The sequence below is a fragment of the Nematolebias whitei genome, chromosome 7 (genome assembly GCF_014905685.2).
Source record: "Nematolebias whitei isolate Nwh7 chromosome 7, NemWhi1, whole genome shotgun sequence".
Lineage (NCBI taxonomy): Eukaryota > Metazoa > Chordata > Actinopteri > Cyprinodontiformes > Rivulidae > Nematolebias > Nematolebias whitei.
The window spans coordinates 48,381,672-48,394,427 of record NC_056504.1 but is presented as its reverse complement, the minus strand read 5'-3'; the positions used below and the strand labels follow the sequence as shown (position 1 = coordinate 48,394,427).

Genomic DNA, 12,756 nt, shown 5'->3' with positions numbered 1-12,756 from the left:
ATGTGGGCCGAACCCGGAAATGTGGGCCAAACCTGGAAATGTGGGCCCAACCCGGAAATGTGGGCCAGTGTTGTGCCAAAAAAAATCATGCAAAAAAACTGCGACATATAGGGCAAAAAATACGGTATATGTTGATGACTTGAACCCTTCCCACACTCTTGCAATGTTCCTAACATTTTTCTAAACTCTTAAACCTTTTAAAAATATTAATCTAAATGGGTACTCACCAAAGAAGATGAAGAGATGGAGATGAAAAATTAGCTGTCCAGTGATGAAGACGAAGTTGATGAAGATGAGATGAAACCAGGCGCTTTGGCTTTGTCCTTCATAGTAAAAGTGCGAGATGGCATCCTTTTCCAGAACAGGCCTGTTTCATCCACGTTAAAAACCTCGTTCAGACCTGTAGACCCCCCTGGTGATCAGATCTTTGAACTTGTGTTAACAAACTCCTCCACTCCTGTGGTCAGCGGACGCAGCCTCTCCGTGCAGAGAAGCACTTTTTAATCCAAATCACTCCCCGCTCCTCATTTACATCGCCATTTCTCTTCCTCCATGCTGCTTGCTGAGAGATGATAAAACAGTAAAGTTGTTTCACCTTTAGTGTTGGTATCCAAAGTGATGTTTTTTTCTGCAGTCATTAATCCACAAGACCAATGCAGCTTCCATCTTAACAACAGTGCCGTAGGCGGCCGGTAACAGCCGCATAGGTACGGCAATCTTAAAGTTTGTCCAGAAGTTAGACTTTCTCTTTAATCATCAGCATCTTCCACTGACGTGTCGATTCACCACCAAAAACGTTTGAACCCCAACGTTTGGGAGTCGTCCAGTTGAAAAATACCGGCGATAAATAAATCCCCTGCTATGTGTGTTAGTGATCGTCTGCTAGTGTAACAACCAGTCAGCGGCCGGGTTAAACAGAGCTGACGGTGACTGAGCCAATCAGTGCCGGGGTTACTAAGCATTTCGGTTCACCGCCAGAGACTTGAGCGCACAGAACGTTTAGAAAACATAACGCTTGAAGTCAAGTTAAAAAAGAGCGATGGTAAACAGACGGTAACTACCAATCAGCGGCCGGGGAAACAGCTGACGTAACTAAACAAATCGGTGGCCGGGAAAACAGAGCTGACGGCCAATCAGTGCCCGGGTCACTGGGTCAACATTCTGTTTCTTATAAAGATACATGTCCTTACTAGGAATGCACGATATATACGGTAGTAATGGTAGACATTTACCCTACAATAGAGGTCTGTGTTGACAACATATTCTTCTGTTTAAAACATATGGCTAAAACTACATTTGATATATTTTGCACTACAGTAAAGAAGCCTTATACTTGATTTGTTTATTATTTAAAAACTCTCTGGACCTAGTAGTGGAATTTTCCTCCCTCGCTGAATACAAACAGCTCCTCACTGCTCCTTCACACACACTTAAGTGAAGGCGGTGCAGCGGGGGAGAATTGTTATTTAATATATATAAAAATAAAAATAAAAAAAGTCTAAAAACTAACTTTATATGTAAATAATTCATTTATTAGACATTTATGTTGTAGTTACAGCTGTTGCTAATAAATGTGTCTGTGTGACAACTGAGACAAAGCTTTGACTCAAATATATTTTGTTATTTATGGAAAAAAATATATTGAGCTATATATTGTATATTGCGATTTATCTTAAAATATCGAGTTTCTCATTTTGGTCGTATGGCCCAGCCCTACATTACGCTATGATTACAGCGTTTCACTGACACATTTCTTTTTCTGTTTGGGCCATTTCACCCCGAACAGAAAAAGCCGCGACACAACTATGTTAATGCGTGGTGACGTGCACCACACACAGAGCTCGAGTCCAGAAGGAGTCGGCGGTAGCAGGCTAGGCGAAGCTCCAACGCGCGGTAAGTTTTTGCTTGAAAATGAGCGCCCATGGCCGTCAGAATGTGACTGAACAAGCTTTCACAAGCGGAGAGAAAGCAGATGACATCACTGATAAGAGAGGAAAGACTAATTCGGCGGTGTGGAAGTGGTTCGGCTATCTAAGATCCGATGAACTGCAGTTTTCAGTGTGCTGCAAAATGTGCCGGAGAGTTGGTGGGAACACGTCTAACTTGTTCCACCAGCTGAAGAGTTTCCACTTGATAGAATATGCTGAGATTCAGAAGATGAAGCACAATAAAAGTTTAAGCCAACATGTCTCTTAAACAACGCCACCAGCTGCATCAAAAGAGAAACCCAATCGGGGTTGTTAGGCTATGTTGTTGTTTAAAGTTAAAACTATTAATATTGACAAAGTTGAGAGTTTTATGTTTGTTTGACGGTGATTTCAAATTTCTTTGAAGGCTAAATACAAATAAAAGGTGAACGTTAATTTTTTTGTACAGTTTTTCTGAGGCTTTTATATTGTTTATATTGATATCGGAATTCTATCGAGATCGACTGAAATTAAGAAATACATGGTGATGAAAGTTTTGGCCCTATCGTTCAGCCCTAGCATGAAACCATACTGCTGCTCACAGTCACGCATCGTCTAAGTCTAGCTTCCACAACTCCCAGATCTTCATCTTGTAACTCAACTTAATTCCCCTGAAGTTGCTACAACTCTTTTCATCACTCTTGTTCTTAAAAATGGGTACCAGCACACTTAATGTATTCCTCAGGCATTTTCTCACCCTCAAATATGCCATTGAATATTTGAGTCAAAAACCTCACTGCCATCTCTCCAAGACATTTCCATATCTCCACTGGTATGTGATCAGGTCCTACTGCCTTCCCCTTCATTCTTTTCAGAGCATCCCAGACTTCACCCTCACTAATCTTGTCCACTTCCTGGTCCACAGTTTCTATGACCTCTACTCTTCTTTCTCTTCATTCTCTTAATCCATTAGCTCCTCAAAGTACTTTCTGAATCTAATCAAATCTCCAGACAGTGAGATTCGCACCCCTAATGATTAATATTAATATGAAGATGATGGTAAAATGTTCAGAAACAACTCCACAAATGAAATAAAAAGAGGTGAAATTAGTATATATTTTTAAACATTGTGCAGTTTTCTCAGTAAAATAAGCTCCATGTTAATTTGAAAATAAGGAAGACAAATTAAAATCTGCACAATAAATGTAACAAGTAAAGTTTAAATTCCCTCTAAAATGTTCAAATATCCATATCAGGTGATTGAATTTTAAACATTTTTGGTATTTTTGATGATAAACAGACATTTGTTTGTCTCTTGCTCAATAAAATGTTGTTTCTTTGACATGGAACAGTTCTGATCCACAGAACATAAAGCAACAACACAAGTGATGTATGAGTGAATATAAAGTTATAACTCTCTGTATTGTCTGTGTTTCAGTGTTTCCTGCAGATGTTCAGCAGACTCTGCTGATCAGAGGAGATGTTCCTGAGGAACAGAGGCCTGATGTGAACCAGCAGGACCCAGAGCTCCTCCACATCAAAGTGGAAGAGGAGGAACTCTGGGTGAAATTGGAGGGAGAGCAGCTCATTATAAAGGAGGAGACTGATGCCAGCAGGTCTACATTCACTGCCTTTCATGTGAAGAGTGATGATGATGAAGAGAAGCCTCTGTTCTCACAGCTTCATCAGCACCAAATGGAAGATGGAGATGTTCCAACCAGCAGCTCAGCTGACCAGATGAAAGTAGAAGCTGATGGAGAGGACTATGGAGGAGCAGAAACCAGCATGAACCCAGATCTAAATCCTCATGGAGATGCTTCCAGCTCTTCAGAGACTGAAGTCAGTGAGGATGATGATGAGGATGGGAACAATCCTGACTCTCAGCTGGAACACTTGTCAGACTCTGGGTCAACAACTGAAGACCGTGACAAAAACTGGAAGGAGAGCAGAGCTCCTGAGTCAGCTGTAAACTCTGTCAACAATTGTTTCAGCTGCTCTGAGTGTGGTAAAGAATTTCTCCACAACCTGTCACTTCAGAGACACATGACATGTCATTCAACAGGAAGACATTCGAGCTGTTTGGGTCAGAAGGAAAGTGTCCAAGAGAAGGACAGGAAAGTCCAGACAGGACCAAAATCATTTAGTTGTGATGAATGTGGTAAAAGTTTTAACAGCAATACACATTTAAACTTACACATGAGAATCCATACAAAAGAGGAACCTTTTGTATTTGAGGACTGTGGACAAAGATTTAGTCAGAAGACAGATTTAAACAGACATGGAGCCCAGACAGGACAGAAACCATTTGTATGTGAGGATTGTGGGCACAACTTTAGCTGCAAGTCTGATTTAAAGAGACACATGAATGCCCACACAGAACAGAAACCATTTGTGTGTAAGGACTGTGGGCAAAGATTTACCCGGAAATCAACTTTAAACACACATATTAGAGTCCACACAGGAAAGAAACCATTTATGTGTGTGTGCTGTGGACAAAGATTCAGGCAGAGCTCTACTTTAAACCAACACATGAGAATACACACAGGAGAGAAACCTTTTGTTTGTGAAGACTGTGGACAAAGATTTAGCCAGAAGGCAGATTTAAATCGACACATCAGAGTCCACACAGGACAGAAACCATTTGTATGTGAAGACTGTGGACACAAATTTAGCTTGAAGACAAATTTAATCAAACACAAGAGGGTTCACACTGGAGAGAAGCCATTTGAATGTGAGGACTGTGGACAAAGATTCCGCCAGATGTCTCACTTAAACTTCCACAAGTCGGTTCACACAGACCAGAAACCTTTTGTATGTGATGATTGTGGACACAAATTTAGCTTTAAGATAGTTTTAAACAGACATATGAGAGTCCACACCGGAGAAAAGCCATTTAAATGTAACCTTTGTGAACAAAGTTTTAGCGAGAAATCTGCTTTAAACAGACACATGAGCGTCCACACAGGACAAAAACCTTTTGTATGTGAGGACTGTGGACACAAATTTAGCTTGAAGTCAAGTTTAAAGAGACACATGAAAGTCCACACTGGAGAGAAGCCATTTGAATGCAACCTTTGTGGACAAAATTTTAGCGAGAAGTCGTCTTTAAACAGACACACGAGAGTCCACATGGGACATAAACCTTTTGTATGTGAGGACTGTGGACAAAGATTTAGTGTGAATTCTCTTTTAAACACACACATGGTAGTTCACACAGGACAGAAACCTTTTGTATGCAAGGACTGCGGTAAAATATTTAGCCGGAAGAGTAATTTAAACACACACATGAGTGTCCACACAGGACAGAAGCCATTTGTGTGTGAGGACTGTGGAAAAAGATTCAGCAACATCTCTAATTTAAACCAACACATGAGAGTCCACACAGGAGAGAAACCTTTTGTATGCGAAGACTGTGGACATGGATTTAGCCTGAAGAGAAATTTAACCAGACACAAAAAAGTACATGGGAAATAAAGCTCTCCTCTGCAGTCAGGTCAAAGTTTTAGACTTCAGTCTGCTGTTAAACACAAGAAAACCCTCACAGGGAGGGAAACAGTTTAACTGAATATTAAGACGAGTCCTAAAGACACATGAGAGTTCACTCTGAAGTAAAGCTGCACAGTTCCAGAGTTAGGTAAATAGATGTGTAGTTTCAATTTCACCTCCCAGTCCATAACTGACCCCTCTGTCTAGGGCTGGGTACCTTTCTAAAAAAATCGGTACCGGTGTCGGTACCTTCACTTCGGTGTCGGTTCCTGGACGGTTCTTTTTCGGTACCAGTTTTGTAAATACTATTTATTCTAACAAGAATAAAATTACATTACACATTACAGTACAAATTGTGAGTTTTATTTTTTTAACTTTGGTATTTTTCCATTCCAAGCAGTTTTCTTACATAAAAACAAACAAATAATTTCCAGGTCAAAAGACCAGTTACAAACCAGTGACACGTCAGTGTCTAATGATCACTGCTACACACCGAGGACCTTTTCACTGAACAGTTTTTCTTCAGAAAAATCAACATGTCTGTTTTCTCTGGACACAAACATGCCCGCTCCTGGGTGATGGTGTCTCCAGAAGTAGAACATGTTCACTCTGAGGCTGTAGATGATGATTGTTGCACACACAGATACCTGGTTGTCAGTTTGACATATTGTCCCTCACATTCCACCAGCAGGTCACTAGATTCACTGAGGTAGGGATGATGCAGACATCTGCACCTCTGTGTCTCTGCCTGGATCTTCTTTGAGGTTCTCTGGGGTTTAAGGCTCTGATCATCTCCCTAATTGACACAAGAACAAAACATCAACAATAACATGGTTGTGTTATTATTACTCAAAAAACATTATCTAGGCTGAGAGATAAAAGTTTAACTGGTCAACAAAATCTTTTAAAGTTTAACTTACCTCCACCATGCAGCTCCACTGTAGAAAAAGCAGCAAACTTTTAACAACAAAGTTTGTGACTCCTGTGGCCCTGACCTCGCTTTTCTTTTGTTCTCCTCACATCTGGGTCAGAGGCTCCTGTGAGGAGAACATGAACATAAACTGTGAACATTAGCTGAACTGTTTAAGCAGCTGACTGGATGGATGAGCATTTTTACAAGCTAAGATTTATGTTACTGTCAATCTTTAGTTAGCTTCTGAGTTTAGCTAGCTACGTAGATAAAATAAATTTACACACTAATATCTTAAAGTTAGCATTACATGGATCATAGTTTATTTCACCGCGGTGTACGTGTTAAGCTGCATTTACGCTAACAAACGTAAACTCACCAGCTGAAGCACGCAGAGCCGTCCTCGGAGTTCTTTGATGAAGAGTCCGGTCGTGGAGATAATGAATCAGGACATTCAGGCTCTACTCACAGGCTGACTTTAATGCTGAGAGGGGGAGGCTGCTGATCTCCTCGCAGAAAAACACGGAGCAACTTTCTGCAGCGCGTGTTGTCGAAGCCGTTCGACAACACGCGCTGCACACGTGAACCCGTCTGTGGGCATCACCAGCACCATAGACATACATTACAGTATACATAGATTAGGTATGACAGCTCTATACAGCTCTGGGTGTAATCTGGGTGTAGTCTGTTTGTCATATGTCTGGTGTTTTACCAGCCTGCATGCTGAAACCACGTGACACCTTCCAGCCAATACCAAAACTTGACACCGAAAGAAGAGTGACGTTTCAATACATACACCGACCGGTGCAGTTCGGTCAGTGCCATAAAAGAACCTCGGTTCAGTACTCGGCCCTACCGCTGTCTTTGTCCCTTGCTCAGCTGTCTTCAAACAGTTTGAACCCATTTCACTCCCATTTCTAAACAAAGTCGTTGGTCAGATGAAACCCTCCGGTTCCCCCGCTGACCCCATTCCTGCATCGTTTTTCAAACAAATTCTACCTACGATTGGACCCTCTGTTCTTACTATTGTAACTAGTAGTATTGTGACAAGTGTGGTTCCTGATGTTTTCAAACATGCAGTAGTTCATCCGTTACTTAAGAAACCTGGACTTGACCCTTCAACTTGCTCAAATTTCAGACCAATCTCAAAACTTCCCTTCCTGTCCAAAATCCTGGAGAAAATAGTTTTCTTTCAGTTAAATAAGTTTTTGAATGAGAATAGAATTTTTGAGATTTTTCAGTCTGGTTTTAAGCAACTCCACAGCACTGGAACAGCATTAGTGAGGGTTTGTAACGAAATCATGATATCAAATGATTCTGGTCAATTTGTGGTACTTGTGCTCCTCGACCTTACTGCTGCTTTTGATACTGTTGACCACAGTATCCTTATATCACAGCTGGAACAGTGGGTTGGGATCACAGGTGCTGCATTAGAATGGTTCCGCTCATACCTGAGCGATAGGAGCTTTTGTGTCAAGGTTGGTAATAATGTATCCGCCTCATTGCCTCTTTCTTGCGGGGTCCCACAGGGTTTGATTCTTGGACCCCTTCTGTTCTCACTTTATTTGTTCCCACTGGGGTCCAACCTGAGAAAACATGATCTTTCATTCCATTGTTATGCTGATGACAGTCAGATCTACCTGCCAGCAAGTGTTTGCTCCATTCACCCTCTGTTAAAATGTCTGAATGACATTAAGGCCTGGATGGCTTCAAATTTCATAAGTTTTAATGATGAGAAGACTGAAGTCATTGTCTTTAGCCCTAGCTCAACTGTGCCTCTGATCCTATCAATCTGGACTCTCTTCAGCCATATCTCAAGCAGTCTGGTAAAAATCTCAGGATGGTTTTAGCCTCTGACTTCAAGTTTGACAAACAAATCAACTCTTCTGCAGAAAAGCTTCTTCCAACTCAAGACAGGTAGCTAAGCTCAAGCCAGCTCAAGCCAGTGTTGTCCAGACCCGACCTTGAGAAACTAGTCCATGCCTTTGTCGCGACCCGATTGGACTATTGCAATGCACTCTATGCTGGGGTCAGCCAGGCCTCCATCTCACGTCTTCAGCTCATCCAGAATGATGCTGCTCGGCTTTTAACCGGAACTCGTAGGTCTGAACATATTACACCAGTTCTGTCCTCCCTTCACTGGCTCCCTGTGCATACTAGGATAGTCTTTAAAATTCTTCTGTTGACCTTCAAATGCTTAAATTGCCTCGCACCCCTTTGCCTCTCTGAGCTACTGGAAACTTGCGTTATTTCGGGCCGTGAGATCATCCGATCAGCTGCTTTTGGCTGTTCCAAAAACAAGACTGAAGCTCAGAGAAGATCAGGATTTTTCAGTCATGGGCCCCAAACTCTGGAACAACCTGCCCCCCAACAACAGGCTGGCCACCTCCCTTCCTCACTTCAAATCTCTGCTAAAAACACATTTGTTCTCGCAGGCATTTCACATAGTGTAAATTGATTTAGTGTTTTTGTTCTGTGATCCTATGTTTTAAATGCTTTTTATTAATTCTTCAGTATTATTATTAGTGTATTGCATTTTTTTTATTAATTTTACTCCCATTGATTGTTGTTGTTGTTGTTGTTGTTGTTGTTGTTGTTGTTGTTGTTGTTAAGCACTTTGATAACAGGTTCTGCTTTAAATTTGCTCTATAAATAAAGTTGACTTGACTTGACTTCTCCCACACGGCCCCCCTCCTCTCACTCACTACAAACTCAGGCCAACCCGTGCGCTCTCCCCCTGCTTCCTGCTTCTCTCCAGGTGGAGCGGCTGACTGGCATGTAGCAGCCGCAGTCACAAAATGGAGAGACAGCAAGTCGCAGAACTGGTGAGCAGGGGGAAACAATGGCTCTGTTATTTGGAGATGTTTGGATTTAATTTGTCAGATGTGCAGCAGAAAAATGTTTTCTGTAGAAAACAAGTTTCGACGGAAATGTTCGAGCACAACGAACCTTTTTCACCCTTGAAAGCAGAGCTATAAAGTGGAGTATGAAGAGTGTGTTAAACTTGTTGCTGCAGCTCTGGCTGTGTGGCTTCTTTCCCTGAGACAAACTACAATACGAAACTCTTCTACCTGTGCTGTGCCTTATGAGAGGTGACGTGAATAAACCAGCAGCTTATCATATCACTAAAGACACGGTCCTTAGCAGCTAACAAAACTGCTAAAGTTAGCAGTCTTGTTAGCCACTAAGAACATATTTGCTTTGATTTTTCTATTGACATTATCAAATGTCTTGAAACTTGCACTTGCGTATGTAAATAAATGCCTAAAAAGCAAACTATTATATGTAAATAGTAAATTTTTTAGACATTTGGGCGGCTGTGGCTGAGTGGTTAGAGCAGTCGTCCTCCAATGCAAGAGTTGGGGGGGGGGGGGCTCAAATCCACCGGCAGTCTCATGCTGAAGTGTCCCTGGCAAGACACTAAACCCCTCATTGCCTCTGATGTGTCTGAACTGTGTATGAATGTGATCTAAAGCACTAATTAGTCTCTTTAGAATGATTTGTTCAATTAGCTTTGTAGAGATCTTGTAGAGTGCAGTATGAACGGGTAAATGAGGACACAGATTGTTGTGTAAAGCGCTTTGAGTATCTTGATAAGCTAAAAAGGCGCTATATAAGTACAGTCCATTACATTTATTTTGTCCATTTACAGCTGTTGTTAATAAATGTGCCTGTGTGACAACTGGGACAAAGCTTTGACTCAGAAATATATTTTTGTTGTTACTTTATGGAAAGAAAAAATTATCGAGATATATATTGTATATCGCAATTTATCTTAAGATATTGAGTTATTCATTTTGGTCCATATCGCCCAGCCCTACTAAGAAAGCCAGCAGATTGCCTTGAATCGTCACTTCGTCACAGTCTCCCATCCTGAGCAAGCACATTGGCAGCAGTGGAAAGGAAAAACTCCCTTTTAGCAGGAAGAAACCTCCAGAAGAACCAGGCTCAGGAAGAGTGGCCATCTGCTTCGACTGGCTGGGGTTTGAGAGGACAGGAAGTAGAAACAAGCTAACACCGAATGGTAGGTCAAGGTTTATAAATATACAAGTGCTATTTGTTGTCATTATTGTTGTATTCTGTAATGTTTATTGCAAGTTTGAATAATAACAACAATATGAAATTATTGTTTACCGCAGGTTTGCTATATCACGGATTTTCAAAGTAAGACCGGACATGACACAGTTACAGTATTTAAATTTAAATTGTTTATTTAAGGAGGGAGATTGGGAGTAACAGGTGATGAGTTGATTACAACCTGGCACGTCATGACAAAGTTTACTGAACTTGGACTACTGTATCCCTACTTCACGATTTTTCACTTATTGCGGGTGGGCGTGGTCCCAAATACCCGCGAAAAATGAGATACTACTGTATCACCAAAGGTATTTCAGAAGGGTGAATAATATAACAACAAAGTCCATGCTCAATAATCCAGGTATTAAATCCAACATTTTTCAGTCAGGTCATCTGGACAGTTTCTTTATAGCGAAATGTTTCAGCACAAAAAAAGAAACTGTCCAGATGACCTTGCTGAAAAATGTTGGAGTGAATAATATAAAATAATTAAAACTTTGAGTAGAGATATTATCTAAATTTAAGACTAATGCTTAAAAGTTAAGGTAAGTTTCTGAGGTTTGTGAACTAACTTAAGGCGTCTAAAAGAACTAGTTGGCACAGACTCATGTTCGTGCTGCTGTTCGGCTTATTGTTGTTTATGCTACTAGTGGTTAGTGTATTTTTAGTTAACATTTTTCTTAGTTCATATCTTAGATCTTATTACTGTGTTTCTTTTACATTTTAATACTTTGTTGGATGTAAATGGGACCCTGTGTACAAAATTTCATTCCACCTCATGTACCACATGTGGTGTGTATGACAAATAAAGAAACTTGAATCCTTCAATCCTTGAAAGAGAACAACTGTGTGCTCGGAAGGAGGGAGCATGTGGAGGCCGTGTTGCCAGATTGGGCAGTTTACCACCAACTGGGCGGTTTTCATTCTAATTTTGCAGGCAAAAATTGCTTTGGGCGGGTGGGGATAATTTGGGTGGATTTGGAATCAGATCTGTGGTTTTTGAGTTAACACATTTCAACCAGGACAGCACGGTGGTGCAACTGGTAGAGCTGCTGCCTCTCAGCGAGCAGGTCCCTGGTTCAAACCCCGGTCCAGGGGACTTTCTGGGAGGAGTTTGCATGTTCTCTCCGTGCATGCGTGGGTTTTCTCCGGGTACTCCGGTTTCCTCCCACAGACCAAAAACATGCATGTTAGGCTGATTGGTAACTCTAAATTGTCTCTAGGTGTGAGTGAGAGAGTAGAAGGTTGTCTTGTTTGTCTCTATGTGTCCCTGTGATGGACTTGCGACCCGTCCAGGGTGTACCCCGCCCCTTGCACAGTGATTGCTGGACATGGGCACCGGCGACCCCCGTGACCCAAAATGGAAGAAGCAGGTAAAAGATAATGGATGGACGGATGGACATTTCAACCAATCATTCGTCATTATTGGTTCATAGCAAAGCTCCCCTGACCTTTCTCCATCGCTGATCGGCTGTTGTCATCTGCCAGGGCGATCACAACAGAGAACTTTTTTTTCCCAACAACAAAGAACTGCTGAGGCAGTTTTAGTGAACACCTCATTGAGTGGGCTGGCACATTGCAGCCGTACGTCAGAGCGGTCGCCATATTGGATGTGGCAGAACTGATAGAAGGAAATGGACAACCATCCATCCATTATCTTTTACCCGCTTCTTCCATTTTGGGTCACGGGGGTCGCCGGTGCCCATGTCCAGCAATCACTGTGCGAGGGGCGGGGTACACCCTGGACGGGTCTCCAGTTCATCACAGGGACACATAGAGACAAACAACCATTCACTCACACCTAAGGACAATTTAGAGTTACCAATCAGCCTAAAATACATGTTATTGGTCTGTGGGAGGAAACCAGAGTACCCGGAGAAAACCCACACAGCATGGAGAGAACATTCAAACTCCACCCAGAAAGGCCCTCAGGATTTGAACCAGGGACCTGCTCGCTGAGAGGCAGCAACTCTACCATTTGTGCCACCGTGCTGCCCAGGAAATGGACAAAACTTTATAAAGCCCTGCCCAAGGTGTTTTAAGTTAATCCCTGTCAGTCACACACACTAATATATTTGGAAAACAAACAGGCACCAAATACAACATTTGTAACTTTTAACGTGATTATTCAAAACGTTTACTCTTATAGGTAAGCACTAAACCAACATATGTATTATTTTGAGTGTTTACAATTACTAATGTGTGTAACACTATTACTGTGGTGATAAATATAAAAATATTAATAATTAACATTTAATTTTGGTCTATATTCCAGATTCTGAAATGTGATGTGTGGATTTTCTGAATAAAAAGCACTAATGTTCACATTTAACTGATTTTGATTAAACACATCGATGAACATATTAAACACCAATA

At 41.5% G+C, this 12,756-nt stretch overlaps 2 protein-coding genes across 2 annotated transcripts in view; both read left to right on the top strand.

Annotated features, from left to right (window-relative positions):
• The first annotated feature begins 4,209 nt into the window (after positions 1-4,209).
• On the top strand, positions 4,210-5,381 carry LOC119412883 (gastrula zinc finger protein XlCGF8.2DB-like). The gene is made up of 2 exons (XM_037679918.1): positions 4,210-4,690; positions 4,853-5,381. The coding sequence occupies exons 1-2, from the start codon at positions 4,269-4,271 to the stop codon at positions 5,379-5,381; spliced, it is 951 nt and encodes a 316-aa protein (XP_037535846.1). The 5' UTR covers positions 4,210-4,268.
• A 5,282-nt stretch (positions 5,382-10,663) lies between these two features.
• The window catches only part of LOC119412881 (zinc finger protein OZF-like), a 10,213-nt gene continuing 8,120 nt past the window's right edge, over positions 10,664-12,756 (top strand). The window contains exon 1 of the mRNA XM_037679917.1: positions 10,664-10,688. Within this exon, the coding sequence (XP_037535845.1) occupies positions 10,664-10,688 (25 nt within the window). The remainder of the gene's footprint in view (positions 10,689-12,756) is intronic.

Coding starts and splice junctions, on each gene's coding strand:
- LOC119412883 (XM_037679918.1), top strand. CDS start 4,269: ATGAATGCCCACACAGAACAGAAACCATTTGTGTGTAAGGACTGTGGG. Junction 4,691..4,852: donor TCTCACTTAAACTTCCACAA/GTCGGTTCACAC, acceptor TGCTTTAAACAG/ACACATGAGCGTCCACACAG.